Raw genomic sequence first — 17567 nt, 5'->3', positions numbered from 1 at the left:
ACCCCAACGCGGTCCCGGTCCGGAGCCCTGAGCCCTGCCTGCACCCAGCCCCTGCCCGCAGACCCATAGAGTAGATTGGGTTGGAAGGGATCTTAAAGATCATCCAGTTCCACCCCCTGCCATGGGCAGGGACACCTCCCACTGGCTCAGGCTGCCCAAGGCCCATCCAACCTGGCCTTGAACCCCTCCAGGGATGGGGCAGCCACCACTGCTCTGGGCAACCTGGGCCAGGGCCTCCCCACTCTCATGGTGAAGAAATTCTTACTTATGTCAAACCTAAACCTGTCCCTCTCCAGTTTATCCCCATTCCCCCTCCTCCTATCCTTTGTGAACAGCCTCTCCACAGCTTTCTTGTAACCCTTCAGGAATTGTAAGGTTGCTCTAAGGTCTCCTTGGAGCCTTCTGCAGGCTAAACAAGCCCAGCTCTCTTAGCCTGTCCTCCTAGGGAAGGTGCTCCAGCCCTCGGATCATCCTTGTAGCCTCCTCTGGACCCATTCCAACAGCTCCATCTCCTTTTTACGTTGAGGATTCCAGAACTGGACACAATACTCCAAATGAGGTCTCACAAGAGAGGAACAGAGGGGCAGAATCCCCTCCCTCCCTGCTGGCCACGCTGCTTTGGATGCAGCCCAGGACACGGTTGGTTTCTGGGCTGCGAGCAGATGTTGCTGGCTCATCTTGAGCTTCTCATTGACCAGCACCCCAAGCCCTTCTCCGCAGGGCTGCTCTCAATCACATCATCCCTCATCCCATACTGAAATCGGGGATTGCCCCAACCCAGGTGCAGGACCTTGCACTTGGCCTTGTTGAACTTCCTGAGGTTCTCACAGCCCCACTTCTCCAGCCTGCCCAGGTCCCTCTGGATGACATCCCATTCTTCTGGTGTGGACGCAAGCCCAGACAGTTCCTGGTCCCAAGCAATTCCTGGTCCCCACCAGTCTCCCATCCCAGCTGATTCCCAACCCCAGACAATTTCAGATTCTGGATGGTCCCAATACCCAAAAGTCATCAAATCCAGCAGATTCTGGTCTGATTCCTGGCTCCTGCCCAGTCCCAGCCGATCCTCACCAATTCCTGACCAGTCCCCAATTCCGTCTGATTCCAAACCCCCGTGGGTCCTGGCCGATCCCCGTAGCCCATGGGCTGTGCTGCAGCAGGCATGGGCTGTGCTGTCACACCCAGCGCAGAGCAAGCTCCCATCCCAGCGGGAATTCCAGACAATTCCCACCCTGGTTACAGACAGCAGAACCACAGCACTGAGCCAGCGCTGGGCACAAATGAAAACACAGGAACCAGGGCAGCCTCTTCCCACACAACACTTGCCAAAGCGATTTAATGCGTCCCCCAGTGGAACACCAGGCTGCCAGCGCACCAGCCGCTGCACAGACTCCTGACAGAATTCCAGGACTACCGGACAACACCACTGGTGGAGCGCAGTCCCCACAGTTCTGCAGATCCCACACCCACGTCACTCCCAACCCTGGGATGGCCCAGAAGCAGCCACCCACCTCTCGTAAGGGGCAGTATTCTGAGCACAAATTGAATAACCACACGGACACAGCACAGGAGCTGAGCTGCACATTCCCAGGGGCTTTTCCAGGTGCCTTTCCAAGCCTCTGCCACACTTGGGGCACCAGCCCCACATGAGCCCCACGCCGGCACTGCCAGCGGGGCAGTTCTGCTCCTCCGAGCAGCGTGCAAGGGGCAGGCGAGGTGTGCACAGGGAGCAGCTTTGTAAAACATCGATTTCCAGCATCAAACACCATTAAGATTCCCCTAAAAGCAAATATCGATTTCAAAGAGCCGAAGTTGGTCTATAAAAGCCGGACATCTGGAGCCCCACAGCTACTCACTCATGGAAAAGAGAACAACTACCACAAAACCACATCAAAATGCATCTTTGATGTTCTTCAACTGCCGGACGGCCAGGTCTACAGGGAGGTGGAATTTCAAGTTGCTCAGGCGACTGAGGAGGTTGAGGGCGCCCTCAAAGCCAGTGTTTGCCATGTAGCTCCAGGGCTGGTAGTGGGATTGCACCAGAGCACCCGACTTGCAGATGAGGTTGACCCAGGAGACCAAGCGCTGCTCGTTCAGCGCCAGACACACCAGTGCCTTCAGCTCCGAGTCTGCGCTGCGCTTGAAGGGGTCATGCTCGGCGAGGACAGTGTGGATGGCCGTCAGCAGGCTCTGTTTGGGAGTAACGGCCACTCCTCCTGTCACAGGCAAAGCAAAGGACTGGGAGAGCTTGCGAGCCGGGGATTCCACAAAGGCTTGTCCATTCTTAGCGTTGTAGTACTTTACAAAGAGCTCCCAGGGGTGCATGGCCTGTGGAGATGAGGTGAAGGCAGGAATCAGGCACGCGATGGGTGCCAAAACCAGGCTCATTCCTTGTGAGGAGGCATAGAGCCCATGAGCCATCAGGTCCCGCAAAGCGATGGTCAGCTCCTTCCGCACGGCCAGGGTCAGCTCATCTCTGCCCCCCGAGGGAACGTCCTGCAGGCCAGGGGAACCCAGAGCGTGGTCTTCCTGCTGGTGTCTCACAGCGAGCTGCCTCACCCGCTCCACTGCCAGCTCCAGCTTCCTAATCAAGGGGGAATAGTCCCGGCTGGCTTGGTCCTTCTGCCAGAGGCTGCGAGGAACCTGACCGGTGGCACAACCAAACTGGCTGACAGCAAAGATCTGCAGCACGGCAAGCACACGACGCATGAGGTGCAGACCCGTTTCTCGCATCTTCCTGGCATCTTCTGGGCTCACTGGTCAGGTTAGAAAAGAGAAAAACCCACTCTTGTTAAGGAATCCACAGCTCTACTTCTGCATAACACACACAGAGAATGCAACCATCTGCTCCTCTCATGGGACTGATGCTACTTTTTCTAGTTTCAAAGCACCGACGGCAACCAGAAAAGCAAAAATTTGTCTGGCCTGTTCTCACAATCGGGTAATCTCAGAGAGGAGGAATCCTACAACAGCTTTCCTAGCGGGAACGTATGACCAAAAATACGGAGGAAAGATCACTCTCCAGACATGACGGACTCACACGGGGAATTAGGATTCACCAAAACGTCTGCTAAAGGTGCATCACTAGAAGCCCCTTGTCCCAGCAGGCTGACACACGCTGCTTACACACACTGATGTTATTAATTCAGTGTGTAAGAGCAGCCACACTGGGTGAGACCCAGAGTCTATCCAGGCCAGGATTCCATCTCTGACATGCAGCAGATGCCTCAGAGTACAGGAGGTAAAGGCACTGTAGCATTACTGCTAGTACACTACCCTACCTCCAATAAATTCATGGAATAAGTAGACAAGTCTCAAATTACAAGGAACAACAGACTCACTCGTCTTGCTGTGTCTGCTCACAGAGCTAGGAACTCCAAGAGCATTAATTGTAGCCCAACGCAAACAAGGCTGCTCAGCTCACTTGCTCAGCCTGCAAGTGTCCGCACTTTGCACCAAGTATAGAACGACAGAATGTATGGGTTAGAAGGGACCTTGAAGTTCATCCAGTTCCACCCCCTGCCATGGGCAGGGATACTTCCCACTGGATCTGGTTGCTCCAAGCCCCGCCCAACCTGGCCTTGAACCCCTCCAGGGATGGGGCAGCCACCACTGCTCTGGGCAACCTGGGTCGTGGTCTTATCTTCACAGGAGAATATTTCTTCCTAAGATCTCAACTCAATTTCCCCTCTTTCAGCTGAAAACTGCTCCCCCTTATCCTGTCCCTTTGCTCTCTGATCAAGAGCCCCACCCCACATTTCCTGGAGCCCCTTTCAGTACTGGAAAGGCTGCTCTAACATCTCTGCAGTCCCTTCTGCTCCTGATCTCAGCTGGAGACCAATCCCACCCTCTGTGCCACGCGCTCAGGCTCTGCAAATGCGTGAATGATCCCATGGAGGAAGGGAGAAGGAACTGGATACCAGCCTGCTGCCAGTGGGAGCAGGAAAGCACAGAAACCAACTGCCAGGAAAAAAGCAAAGCAGCCTCATGTGACTGGATGCTGGTTCGTGCTGGCCAAATCTCAAGTGCATGACGGAAGCTTCAAGCCAAGCAGTGCCCACCTCTGTTTCCAGAAGGCCGTGAATTTGGTTTGTAGGAACCATTACCCTCCTTTTTGCCTGCACACTCACAGTGCTCATCTTCTGCCTTGCCAGAGCCTCCAACTTCATCTAGAACAAGAATTTCACACTGTTATTTCACACTGGTGAATTTGTGTCCCAAGTATTAAGGTCAATATTCCTTCGAGCTCTCTGCACCCTTTCATCAGTCTCTCATTCCCCACCACCAGACCATGGATCTGTATTTCCCCTAACCCAGAAACCCTTCCTGCATCTATGACTTCTCACTCAGAACTCTGTCAGGGAATTACAAATTAATCCAATCTGCTCAGCTAAAACTCAGCACTGACCCTGAATGAAGCTGATGAACATTTCGAGGTCCCTTATCTGCGTCTTCAGTTGTTCCACCAGCTGCTCCTTCACCCTGGCTGGGTTCACAATCTGCGCGATGGCAGCATCCACGCGTTGTCGCAGCTCCTCTGGAGAGAGCGTGGCGACATCTTCACTCAAGTCCATGTCCAGCTTATTTATCAGCTCATTTATGATCATCTGCAAAACACAAGTCAGGAGTGTGAGCTGACCACATGGCACAGCTGCCCATCAGCTTCTAAACACATCTGTACTAACTCATTACCCAGGAACAGCCCAACTCTGCTGCACAACCAAAATCACAGGAAAAGACACGGGACAGGTTTACACGAGCTACTGATATGCTACTGCAGTCACTGGTGAGAAATAAGGACCCACCAGCTCCTACAGCTGATAAGAGGCTCACAAATGCTAAGAAGAAACATGAGCAGCAGGATTTTGTGAGCCTTACCCGTTGTCTTTCCATAACCACAGACTGAGGCAGAGAATCATAGCTGCCCTCTTGGTAAGCAAATGTCTCCAGATCATCCAGCTGCGTCTTGAGCTGCAGGATCAGCTCTCTCTGCTTCTCCTTCCGGACCTCAATTTGCTCCTGCTTCTCTCGCTCGCTCTGGAAAAAAAAAGTTACTGGTACATAAGATCAAAGATTTACCATTGTAGCCAGGCCCCAGAGAACAGGATCATGGTACAAGGAGCAAACCCCTCAGTTCACGTACTGAACCAGCAAACACCACACGCCAGGCTGAGAATAAGATTTGCCTGTACATCAAGGAGAGGTACCAGCTACAGCATCTCATCCGACAAAGGAAGAGCCTCTCCAGACCTCCAGCACCCAGCCTGCCTCAAGGCTGGGATCTGAGAAACATTGCTGAAAGCAGCTTAACAATGTGCATGTATCAGAGATCCTTAGAGTCACCACTGTGTCTAGGAGCGGAGCAGGGCTTTGATGCACATCCCTGCAAGCTGGCTGCCAGTCACCACGAGCCTGCAGGCTCCAGTAACCAAGGTTTGTCCAAATCCGCTGGCCTGGCTCTCTCCGGAGCCGGCCATAGCCAGACAGCGAGGCCATGGGTGGCTGCAATGGACACCCTGCTCTGCTCCGCATGGCCTAGGAGAGAGCAGAGCCACCGCCAACACTGACAGGCTTCAGCCAGGCCAGATGCACACACTGACGCTGGGGCACTATCCGAAGGGATACGGAGTTATTCAAGGGGGATGGTGTTCTTCTCATCCAGCAAGGGCTCTGCCAGCAGCGGCGCCCCACCAACCGGGCTCAACACAGCCCACACCCCCTGCACTGCCCTGAGCAGGGGTCTCTCTGTGTATTTGGCAGAGTCTCCCCTTTGTGACCCCCAGAATGGCCCCCCTTCCCCCCTCAGCCAGAATCCCCCATGTCTCATCCTCTCCCGGACCTTCCAGTTCTGGTACCCCCTCCCCAGCACCCTCGGTCCCAGTCTCCCCATACCCTCCTGTCCCACCCGCCGCCACTCCCCAGGACAGGCCCCACACACCTCCTTGTGCCAGTTGCCCAGCACTCGCAAGGCTGGTGCCCGGTGCACCCTTTGGTTCCCATCCTCCCCAATCCCATTTCCCCTGCACCCCCGTCCTGTTTCCCCTGCACTCACTGCTCCTCAGCCCCACATTCTCCCTAGTCCCGGTCCTCCTCCCGTCCCATTCCCGTTCCCCACACTCACTAGGGTGGTCCGCATCCCCCCCCCCCGTTCCCCGCGCTCCTCAGGGTGGTGCCTACACCTTCCCCTCGTTCCTGGCCCCCTGCACACACCCCGTTCCCGTTTCTCGCACTCACTGGGGCGCCTCCTCCCCCCTTCCCATCTCCGCACACCCCGGGGCAGGCTCCAACCCCCCGGTCCCCGCTTGCACTCACCGGCGCGGGCCCCATACCCCCACCCCCGTCCCGTTCCAGTTCCCCACACACCCCGGGGTGCTCTCCACACTCTCCCCGTTCCCGGTCCCCGCACACTCGCCCCTGTCCCGGCCCCCGCACCCCCCTCCCCGTTCCCGTTCCCGTTCCTCGCACTCACCGGGGCGTCCCCCCGTCCCTCCCCGCCCCTTCCCGTCTCCGCACTCCCCGGGGTGGGCCCCAACCGCTCCTGTTCCCGTTCGCACTCCCCGGGGCGGGCCCCAACCGCTCCTGTTCCCGTTCGCACTCACCGGCGCGGGCCCCGCGCACCCGCGGAAGGCGAACTCCTCGAGCTCGCGGAGGAGCCGCCGCTGCTCGGCGGGAGCGGCCCGGGCCACCTGCCGCAACCGGAACTGCACCTGCGCGAAGTGCGAGCCCAGCGCCAGCAGTGCCGCCTGCAGCCGCCGCCGCTCCGCGCGCAACCGCCGCACCGACCCGCCCGACGCCTCCTCTTCTTCCTCCTCCTCCTCTTCCTCCTCCTCCGCCGCCGACACGGCGCCCACCGGTGCCCAGCGCTCCCCCGGGCCCTCCGCTTCCAGCGCTGCCGCTACCGGCACCGCCATCTTGGCCCAGAGAGGAGAGGCGGGGACACGGGACAGAGCGTCCCCCAGCGAAGAGTGGCTACAGCGAGGCGAGAGAGCGCCCCATGCGGCGTGGAGGACCGGGGGCACCGGCTCTCTCGGGGTGTCCCGATGGATCCCAGGGATCTAAGTACATCCCGGGGATCCCGGGGGAGTTCGGTGCATCCCGGCGGATCTCGAGGGTCTCGGTGCATCCCGAGGGTCCCGGGACATCCCGGTGGATCCCGGGAGTCTCGATGCATCCCGAGGGTCCCGGGACATTTCGGTGCATCCCGGGGGTCTCGGTGCATCCCGGTGGATCCCTGGGGTCTTGGTGCATCCCACGGGTCCCGGGACACCCCGGGGTTGGGTCGGTGCATACCGGGGATCCCGGGACATCCCGGAGGGGTTAGTGCATCCAGGAGGTCCGGGTGGAATCCCGGGGGTCTCGGTGGATCCCGGTAGATCCTGGCAGTTTCGGTGCATCCCAGGGGCACTGGTGGATCCCGGGGGGGCTTCAGCGCATCTCTGGGGTCCCGGTGGATCCCGGGGGTCCCGGTAGATCCCGGCTGTCTCGGTGGATCCCGGGGTTCCCGGTGCCTCCCGCGGTGCGGGCTCCGCCGGCGGCGCTGCGGGACACCGAGCCGAGAGGTGCCCCCTCTGCTGCCCCCGCTGCGGCCCCACCGGCAGCCGCGCCCCCGCCCGAAATAGCGCGGGGCGGAGCCGGGGCCGCCATGGCGAGGCGAGAGCGGGCACCGGCGGGACGGGACCGGGCGGGACGGGATGGGGTGGGGTGGGATAGGGATGGGGTGGGATGGGGTAGAATGGGGTGGGATGGGATGGGGTGGGACCGGGTGGGGTAGGGTGGAATGGGATGAGGTGGGATAGGGTGGGATGGGATGGGATAGGGTGGGATGGGATGAGATGGGATGGTGTGGGGTGGGATGGGATGGGACGGGACAGGTAGGATGGAATGGGATGAGATGAGATGAGACGAGACGAGATGGGACGGGATGAGACGGCACGGGATGGGATGGAATGGAATGGGGTGGGATGGGATGGCACAGTTTGGGATGGCATGGGATGGGATGGGACAGGTAGGATGGAATGGGATGAGATGATGAGATGAAACAAGACGGGATGGGATGGGGTGGGATGAGACAGGATGGGATGGGATGGGATGAGACAGGACGGGATGAGACGGGTTGGGACAAGTAGGATGGAATGGGATGAGATGAGATGATGAGATGAAACGAGATGGGATGGGGTGGGAAATGATGGGATGGGGTGGGATGAGACGGGATGGGATGGGATGAAATGAGATGAGAAGGGACGAGTAGGATGGAATGGGATGAGATGAGATGATGAGATGAAATGAGATGGGATGGGATGGGGTGGGATGGGGTGAGATGGAACGGCACAGGACAGGGCAGGACAGAACGGGACAGGACAGGATGGAACAGGGCAGAATGGGATGGGACAGGACAGGACAGAATCAGATGGGATGGGACAGAACAGAACTGGACAGGGCAGAATGGGATGAGATGAGGCAGAAGACAGGGCACAGATGGGATGGGCAGCACCCAGTCAGGGCCTCAGGGCCTGGAGCTGAGGTCCCACTGGGAAGGGCCCTCCCACCCAGTGCCACAGGGGCGTGAGGAGGGGGGCTGCCAGCCAAGCAGGAGCATGATTGGGACACCTCTTGGCATCACCTGGAGTTGGTGGGCACCATAGTGATAGCGCTGCTCCGCTCCATCCCAGGCAACCAGCGAAGACGCTGTGGTACGACCGGCCACGGTACGTCTACCTGGAGTTCTGCGTTGAGGACAGCAGAGATGTCAAGGTCACCATTGAGGACCAGCGGCTGGTGTTTAGGTGAGCCCTGGTGACCAAGACACAGCCCTGAACCCGGGGGCCCTGTGAGACCCGGGGTGCATGACCTCAGCCCCCTCCCACGTTTGGCTGTTGCGGTGTTTTGGCAGTTGCAAAAATGCAGACGGCGTGGAGTTCTACAACGAGATTAACTTGTACGCCAGGATCAACTCCAAGGTGAGGCTTCCGCTCAGCAAACTGTTCTCTGGCAGCTGCCATCAGAGTCAAAGCCACCCTGTGCGGTCCTGAGCAACCCTGCTTAGTGTTGAACAGCTCAAGTTGAATGGCCTCAAGTTGCGCCGGGGGAGGTTTAGATTGGATGTTATTAAAAATGGCTTTACCAAAAGAGTGGTGAAGCCCTGGCAGAGGCTGCCCAGGACAGGGGTGGCATCACCATCCCTGGAGGGGTTCAAAAAACTTGTAGATGTGGCACTTCCAGACACGGTTTAGTTGGCGCGATGGGGTTGGGCTGATGGTTGAACTGGGTGAGCTTAGAGGTCTTTTCCAACCTTAATGATTCTACGAACGCTCCTCGTTTCCCAAGAGCCTGAGTGGTGTGAGCACAAACCTGAGATTCCTGACCGCAGCCCTGGCACTCGCAGTGCTGCCCAGGGTTCAGCGTGGCCCGCAGCCTGCACGTGGCTGAGCTTTAGCCCTGTGCGTGTTCGTAGTGGGTTGCAGAGAGGAGTCCAGCAGACACGGAGATGAGGTACCCCTGATCTCTCGGCAGGACTCGCAGGAGAAGCGCTCTGACCGCTCCATCACGTGCTTTATGAGGAAGTGGAAGGAGAAAGTGGCTTGGCCTCGCATCACCAAGGAGAACATCAAGGTGTGTGTGGTGACCAGCTCCATGCCGAGCTGTCCCCATGAAGCACTCGAGCTCCCAGGGACCAACCTGCCCCCAGGAGAGAGCTCCCAAAGAGCCCAACCTCATTGTCACCACCAGCCCAGCGACCTCCAGGAGGGATGTGGCAACCCTTTCCCTTGCTGTAGGCAGGGTCAGAACCAGCTCCAGCAGGCGTAGGGACCCACTCCCCTTCCCCAGTGCACCCGGTCCCCTCCCCAGTGCACCCACTCCCCTTTCCCAGTGCACCCAGTCCCCTCCCCAGTGCACCCAGTCCCCTCCCCAGCGCAGGAGCGGCTCATCCCACAGCGATCCCTGAGCTGGGAGCAGGGGGCTGCCTGTTCCCGTCCGTGCTGTTCCCTCTCTCAGGGGATGCTCTCTCTGCCCACAGCCGGCTTGGCTTTCTGTAGACTTTGACAACTGGCGAGACTGGGAAGGGGACGAGGAGGTGGAGAGGGCAATGGTGGAGCAGTACGCTGAGGTGAGCGTGGGGGACTGTGGGGTGGGAGCTTGGCATGGGGGAGCCGAGCATTCAGAGCTCCCACCGCCGCTTGTTTCTCCCTCAGATGCTGGAGAAGGTGACAGACAAAGGGCCTCCCCCGGCCATGGATGACCTGGACGTAAGTATGGCCAGAGAGCAGCTTCCATGGACACTGCACTGGCTGCAGCCGCCCCGCCAAGCCGTGCCTGGACTCTGCTGGCTCCGGGCCACCGGTGGCAGCTCCAGCCGGTCCCGGGGCTAAGGGGGATGCTCTCCTTGGGACTATTGGGGATGCTCTCTCCCAGGCTAAGAGGGATGCTCTCTCCGGGGCTGACAGGGATGCTCTTTCCAGGACTAATGGGGATGCTCTCCTCGGAGCTAATGGGGATGCTCTCCTTGGGACTAAAGGGGATGCTCTCCCGGGGGCTGACGGGGATGCTCTTTCCGGGACTAACGGGGATGCTCTCCTCGGGACTAACGGGGTTGCTCTCACCGGGGCTGACAGGGATGCTCTCCCCGGGGCTGACAGGGATGCTCTCCCCGGGACTAACGGGGATGCTCTCCTCGGGACTAACGGGGTTGCTCTCCCCGGGGCTGACAGGGATGCTCTCCCCGGGACTAACGGGGTTGCTCTCCCCGGGGCTGACAGGGATGCTCTCCTCGGGACTAACGGGGTTGCGCTCCCCGGGGCTGACAGGGATGCTCTCCTCGGGACTAACGGGGTTGCTCTCCTCGGGACTAACGGGGATGCTCTCCTCGGGACTGCCCCTTCCCTGGCACCTTCCCCCCGTCACAGGACGACGTTTGAAGCCCGGTCCCCGGAGCCGCCGAGCACCGCGGAGCAGCAAGGGCAGGAGGAAACGGAGCCGCCCCAGCCTGTTCGCAGCGAACGCCGACCCGGGGCGGAGTTGAACCGTCCGCTATCCCCGTGCTGGGAACCCGCGCGGGGTAATAAACGTGAGCTGCTGCCGCCGCTGCCTCTTGTCTGCTCGGGCGCCGCCGCCGCACCGAAAACCGGGAGCCTCCGCCGCCACCGGGCGGCGCCTTGCGGGGAGCGCGCACCCGCGGCCCCGTGTCCCTCCTCGGCCGCCGTCTTCGCCCGTGCCGCGTTCTGCGTGCGGTTATCAGAAACCCCGTGTCCCTCCTCGGTCGCCGTCCCTCTGCGCTCGCTGTTTTGGCAACCACGTGTCTGTCCTCCACCGCCGCCGTTATCACCAGCCCCGTGTCCGCCCCGACAGCCCCGCGTTCGGCCCGCCCGCCCCGTGTGCCCCCGCCCGCCGCCGTCCCTGCCAGCCCCGGTGTGCCCCCGCCATGGTGTTCCAGTGCCAGCGGGACAGCTGGGCCCGGCAGGTAACGGCGGGGCTGACGGGCGGGTACCGGAGGGGGGCAGGCGCTGGCCGGTCCTCACGGCCTCTCCGCTGCAGTTCGCCACCAGGGTGGTGTCGTGCCGGGCGGCGGAGCTGCAGCCCGAGGGCGGCGGGGAGCCCCTGCAGGGGTTCCAAGTGGTGCTGGAGGACACCATCCTCTTCCCTGAGGGCGGAGGGCAGGTACGGGGGACCGGGGCGGGGGGGCAGGTGTGGGCTGGGCAGGGGACCGGGTAGCAGGTATGGGGGGGCCGGTACAGGCCGCGCAGAGCACCATGGGGGTGAGTAGGGGGGACCGGAGGGCGGGGATGGGGGGGATGGGGACAGGCATGGGCTGGGCAGGGGGGCTGGAGAGCAGGTATGGGGGGCACAGGGGCAGGTATGGGCTGGGCAGGGGGTCAGAGGGCAGGTATGGGGGGCACAGGGGCAGGTATGGGCTGGGCAGGGGGTCAGAGGGCAGGTATAGGGGGCACAGGGGCAGGTATGGGCTGGGCAGGGGGTCAGAGGGCAGGTATGGGGGGCACGGGGGCAGGTATGGGCTGGCTAGGAGGCTGAGGGGACAGATATGGGGGTCAAAGGGACAGATATGGGCTGAGGGGACAGATATGGGGGTCACAGGGACAGGTACAGCTTGGGCAGAGGACCACAGGAGAAGGTATAGGGGGGCACGGGGGCAGGTATGGGCTGGCCAGGGAATTGGGGGGTAGGTACAGGGGGCACGGGGGCAGGTACAGGCTGACCAGGGGTAACGGGCGCAGGTACAGGGGGCACGGGGGCAGGTACGGCTAGGTCAGGGAAATGGGGGGCAGGTACAGGGGGCACAGGGGCAGCTGTGGGGGGCATGGGGGCAAGTACAGGCTGGACAGAGAACTGGGGGGTAGGTACGGGGGGCACAGGGGCAGGTATGGGGGGCATGGGGCAGGTACAGGGCAGGTCAGGGAAATGGGGGGCAGGTACGGGAGGCGGATACGGGGGGCATGGGGCAGGTACGAGGGGCACAGGGGCAGATACAGGCAGGTACGGGGGGAACGGGGGCAGGTCGGGGAAATGGGGGGCAGGTACAGGGGGCACAAGGGCAGATACGGGCTTGCCAGGGGGCACAGGGGCAGGTACAGGGCAGGCTGGTGCAGCGGTGTTGACACCCTGTATCCAGTGATGCCCATGTCTGCAGCCGGATGACCGTGGCCTCATCGGCACCGTGCCGGTGCTGCGCGTGAGCCGGCAGGGCTCCGAGGCCGTTCACTTCGTGCAGGCGCCGCTGGAGCCGGGTGCTGAGGTGCTGCTGTCACTGGACTGGGAGCGCCGCTTCGACCACATGCAGCAGCACTCAGGTCTGTGTCCCGGCGCCGCTGAGGGGTGGCTGGCATCACCCGGGCTGTGCAGGGGGGACAGTGCCCACCTCTTCCACTCTGGTTATGGAGAGAGGTGTCCTACAGCTCTGTTCGCAGCATGGCCCGGGCGCTGGGGCAGTCGACACCGCTGGCATCTCCTCTGTAGTAAGCAAACAAACCTGCAGTGAGCAGGCTTGGATGGAGGATCGAGAGAACTGTGACCAGCAGGGCAAGGGAGGGGATGCTGTCCCGCTACTCTGGTCTTGCAAGACCTCACATGGAGTCTTGCGTTCAGTGCTGGAATCCTCAGCACAGGAAGGACGTGGAGCTGTTGGAGCGAGTCCAGAGGAGGCCTGAGAGATGATCCAAGAGCTGGAGAACCTCCCGTATGAGGACAGGTTGAGAGAGTTGGGGTTGTTCAGCCTGGAGAAGAGAAAGCTGCAGGGAGACCTTAGAGCAGCTTCCAGGACTGAAAGGAGCTCTAGGAATGCTGGGGAGGGGCTCTTGGTCAGGGAGTGCAGGGATGAGACAAGAGGGAGTGGTTTTCAGCTGAAAGAGGGGAGATTGAGATGAGATGAGATCTTACGAAGAAGACCCCTCTTCCTGTGAGGGTGGGGAGGCCCTGGCCCAGGTTGCCCAGAGCAGTGGTGGCTGCCTCATCCCTGGAGGGGTTCAAGGCCAGGTTGGATGGGGCTTGGAGCCCCTGATCCAGTGGGAGGTATCCCTGCCCATGGCAGGGGTGGCACTGGATGGGCTTTGAGGTCCCTTCCAACCCAAACCAGTTCACGAGGAGCTCAATCAGTTTGAAAGCCCACAGGTCCCAGGTCCACAAGGCGATGCCAGCTCCTGAGCAGCAGTGTAGTCCCTGTAATGCCAGCACTCGCCTGGGCGTTCACAGAGAACAGCAGCAGGAAAACCACTGTCTGACTGCAAACCTCTTTTCCTGTGTCCAGTGGCACTCAAAACTGTTGCTTGTATGTCTCTTCCAGGCCAGCATCTCATCACTGCTATTGCAGATCAGATGTTTGGATTCAAGACAACCTCATGGTGAGCAGAGAAAAGGTTCCCTTGACCCCAGTCTCACCTTGTTGGGGATGTGCCATCGTGCTGGGCTGCAAGGAGCTGGACGTTGATAGATCAAAAGCAGTTTGCTTGGGCATCTTGCTCATGTTCAGGGGACTGGGAGAGGCAACAGAGAGCTGGACAGAAGCTGTGCGGAATATCTGCTCTTTCTTGTCCACCTCTAAGCGTTCAGAATGCATCTGGTGCTCTGTAAATGACAGGGAGGGGAGGGCAGTGTGCTTTGTTTCAGTCGCCGCGTTCTCAGCAATGGGGTTCTACATTCTACAGCCATCGTGTTCTTCACTGGTGCAGGGAGCTGGGCCGCCAGCGAAGTGTCATTGAGCTGGACACCCCCTCGGTGACAGCGGAACAAATAGAGGCGCTGGAGACGAGCGTGAATGAGAAAATCCGGGAGAGGGTGCCTGTGACAGTGAGGGAGCTGGCTGCAGGTGACCCTGAAATCGAAAGAGTGAGTGATGGGGGAAAGCTGATGATAGTTGTGGGACCAGAATAAGTGTGGGGTGGTTGTCACCCTGTTTGCCACTGTCCTTTTGCCAGGTGAGAAGCCGTGGTTTGCCAGACGACCATGTGGGGCCAGTGCGAGTCATCGACATCGAAGGCGTCGACTCCAGCTTGTGCTGTGGGACTCACGTCTCCAACCTGAGTGACCTGCAGGTGGGGGCTGCACTCGGGAGCCTCGCTCCACGTGCTTGGTCCTAGCACAGCAGAATTCCCTGAGATCCAGGGTCTGAAGGGAGTTGTTCGAACAGTAAAAGGGAAACCTTGTGCTGGGTGAAGCCCAGAAGGGCCACGTACAGCTCGGCAGTCTTTTGTCAGTCAGCAAGGCTTCCTTTCTTTGTAACAGAACACAGCCCTTACCTGAAGCGACAATGTTACCTGAATCGCTGATGCCTGTGCACAGGGCCCGTGGTTTATTGCCGTTTGGCAGCACACTGCTGGGTTGACAGCCTTTTGTTCCCTCTGCTGAAAGCTCTGATAGTTCGGAGTGTTTGCTATGAATGAGAAATCCTCTGCGCAGGGAGGTGGAGATAAAATTCTAGAGCTGCCTCGAGGTGTTTCTGTCTTTTCAGTTACTTTTTGGGGACCGTATCCCAGCAGAGACGTCCGGATGCTCTGCACAGTGCAGCCCATGATGAGCAAATTGTATTAATTCCTCTATATTGCCATTGGGTTTTTATTTGTTGACCTTATGGCTGATTTTAATCAGTTGATTTTCACTGGCAGAGAGTTAGTGCTTGCAACAAGGCAGTAGGAACTGTGCGAGTATAAACAAAGTACTGCTCTTTTCTGACCAGGGTAATTTTCTCTTTAAGGTTATTAAACTCCTTGGCACAGAAAAAGGGAAAAAGAACAAAACCACCTTGGTTTTCCTGGCAGGAAACAGAGTGCTGAAGTCAATCGGACAAAGTCACAGCACCGAGAAGGCTCTGACCACGCTGCTCAAGTAATGCGCTTCCCACTTTGATTGTTTTTTTTACTCTTCCCTCTGACAAATACCCCTTAAGTACATCTACATGGGGCTTGTGTTGATGCCTCTCTTGTTTCTTTAAGGTATCTTTTGTTTGTCCTTCAGAGCGGTGATCCAAACTCTCCTTCTTTCAGAAACGGACCAAGTGAGCACGTCGAGGCTGTGAAGAGACTGCAGAGCTCGGTGAAACAGCTCCAGAAGGTAGGAAGGTGGCTGAGGAGTGAGCAGCTTTAGTCACTATAACTGGGAATCGTAGACATTCATTTCTGTGGATATAACGAACGCTTCTGTCTGGAGGATCACAGCTCTGTGTCCTCTCTGCAGTAGAGTTTATTTGCTTGTCTTTCAGAATAACTTGAACCTCCTTAGAGACATCGCTGTTTTGATAGCCCGGGACTTCAAGAGCAAACCTGTTCAGAGCCAGCTCTTTGTGTTGCACAGGTATGGGGAGGTCAAGGAAAAGGGCATTTTACATGTCTGGTGGCAGTGGCACCTCTCCGACTCCTCTCCAGGTTTGTTTCTCAAGGAAGAATATAAACAAGGTGAACAGAACGTCGAATTGCTTCAGCCTGCTGGCACGTTGTACAAGTAAAGGAATGTATTAGTAATGCAGGCACAGAATTCTTCTGGTTTTATAGCTAAGAACTAAGTGTGCCTGTCTTATTTCTCTTTGATATTTTCAAGTGAAACTGAGGAAGTCTAGATCTTAAAGATAAACCCTTAAATAATTCCTAATGCATCCACAGGAATGCACAGTGAGGATTTAGAGATACAGGGAAAAAAGCTTCCTCTCCATCCGAATGCCCAGGCCTGATCAGGCCTTTGGTTTCTGATGGATATTTTGGACTCCAGAGGAGATTTTTGCTTCTTTCTGATTTGTGTTTTTTTTACCCATCTGTACAGGAAAGAGGGTGACACTGAATTTATGAATATCATCGCTAATGAGATCGGGACAGAGGTGAGTCACTGATGTGATGAACGTGACACTGCTGGCTTTTCCATTCCAGCTGTCACGCAGGCAGGGCCATGCTTCTTTTTGTGCCATGGTCCCCGTTCTGTCCTCCACAACGTGTAATTGAGCATAAAAGGTTAAAAAGCCTTTCTCCCTTTTGCTTTCTTCAAATTTAATCTCTGTCTCAGTGATGCACACGAATGTCTGCATCGTTTGCACACTTGGATGGGTCCTGGTGGGCAGTGTCTGGCCTGGACGAGGAGGACACTGGTTATTCTAGAGCAAGATCCGTCTCTCTGTCTATAGGAAACCCTGCTGTTCCTGACTGTGGGAGATGAGAAAGAAGCAGGACTCTTTCTTCTAGCTGGACCTGTTGAAGCAGTTGAGAATTTAGGCCCCAGGTAACACGTTTTATGGTTTCTTCAAAATTAGCCAGAATTCTGATGTTGCAGCTGATCTGGGCGCAGATCCTGGTTTGCCCTCTGGAGCAGGTTAGGGCAGGCTACTCTCTTCTCGGCAAGCAAGAAGCCTTCATAGAATCAGAGAATGGTTTGGGTTGGAAGGGACCTTAAAGCCTGTCATGGGCAGGGACACCTCCCACTGGATCCGGTTGCTCCAAGCCCCATCCAACCTGGCCTTGAACCCCTCCAGGGATGGGGCAGCCACCACTGCTCTGGGCACCCTGTTCCAGGGCCTCCCCACCCTCACAGCAAAACATTTCTCCCTAAGATCTCATCCCAATCTCCCCTCTTTCAGCTGAAAACCATTCCCCTTATCCTATCCCTGCGCTCAGTCTGTGCTCTTGTTACCGCAGGGTGGCAGAGCTGCTGGGAGGCAAAGGAGCTGGGAAACGAGGCCGCTTTCAGGGCAAGGCAACCAAGATGAGTCAACGAGGAGAAGTACAAGCTCTCCTCCAGGAATTCATCAGCCATCGAAGCCCTGAATTGTAAGAAACTACTCTCAAAGTAGCGCTATCTTCTCTCCTTTGCATAAGCTCTACTAACTTCTGTCCCAGAGAATAAAGACATAAAAGGAGCAGCTGGTGTGGTTGTGCTCTGTGTGAGCTGATTCGGTGCACATGGAAAACGGGAGGAGGGGATTTGCCATCTGCACTTTGCTGCGAGGGCTCCGTAGTTTCCTACACATTCCGAAGTGATTAAAAGTGCTCTGTACTGAACCATTTTGTTGGCTTCATAAAAGCAAACGAGGGGCCCTCTCGTTTGCTGTACACTGTGGCTTTTTACTCTGTACCAGTTGCTGAGTGATT

General features: G+C 58.1%; 2 protein-coding genes across 2 annotated transcripts; one reads left to right on the top strand and one right to left on the bottom strand.

The window, feature by feature from the left end:
* Positions 1-38: 38 nt before the first annotated feature.
* On the bottom strand, positions 39-7352 carry RUNDC1 (RUN domain containing 1). Its single transcript, XM_054088162.1, has 5 exons — positions 6597-7352; positions 4876-5034; positions 4406-4604; positions 4059-4166; positions 39-2753 (listed from the first exon to the last, which is right to left on the bottom strand). Exons 1-5 carry the CDS (start codon positions 6906-6908, stop codon positions 1888-1890), a joined length of 1644 nt encoding a protein of 547 aa, XP_053944137.1. The 5' UTR covers positions 6909-7352; the 3' UTR covers positions 39-1887.
* AARSD1 (alanyl-tRNA synthetase domain containing 1) lies at positions 6992-17335 on the top strand. The gene is made up of 18 exons (XM_054088022.1): positions 6992-7108; positions 7319-7647; positions 8667-8780; positions 8888-8954; positions 9508-9606; positions 10013-10102; positions 10188-10241; positions 11527-11649; positions 12638-12797; positions 13787-13844; positions 14172-14328; positions 14418-14534; positions 15194-15324; positions 15483-15549; positions 15698-15789; positions 16252-16306; positions 16607-16701; positions 17115-17335. The coding sequence occupies exons 1-18, from the start codon at positions 6992-6994 to the stop codon at positions 17248-17250; spliced, it is 2061 nt and encodes a 686-aa protein (XP_053943997.1). The 3' UTR covers positions 17251-17335.
* Positions 17336-17567: the final 232 nt, after the last annotated feature.

This window comes from Cuculus canorus, chromosome 25 (assembly GCF_017976375.1).
Source record: "Cuculus canorus isolate bCucCan1 chromosome 25, bCucCan1.pri, whole genome shotgun sequence".
NCBI lineage: Eukaryota > Metazoa > Chordata > Aves > Cuculiformes > Cuculidae > Cuculus > Cuculus canorus.
This window is presented reverse-complemented; position numbering and strand designations above follow the sequence as displayed.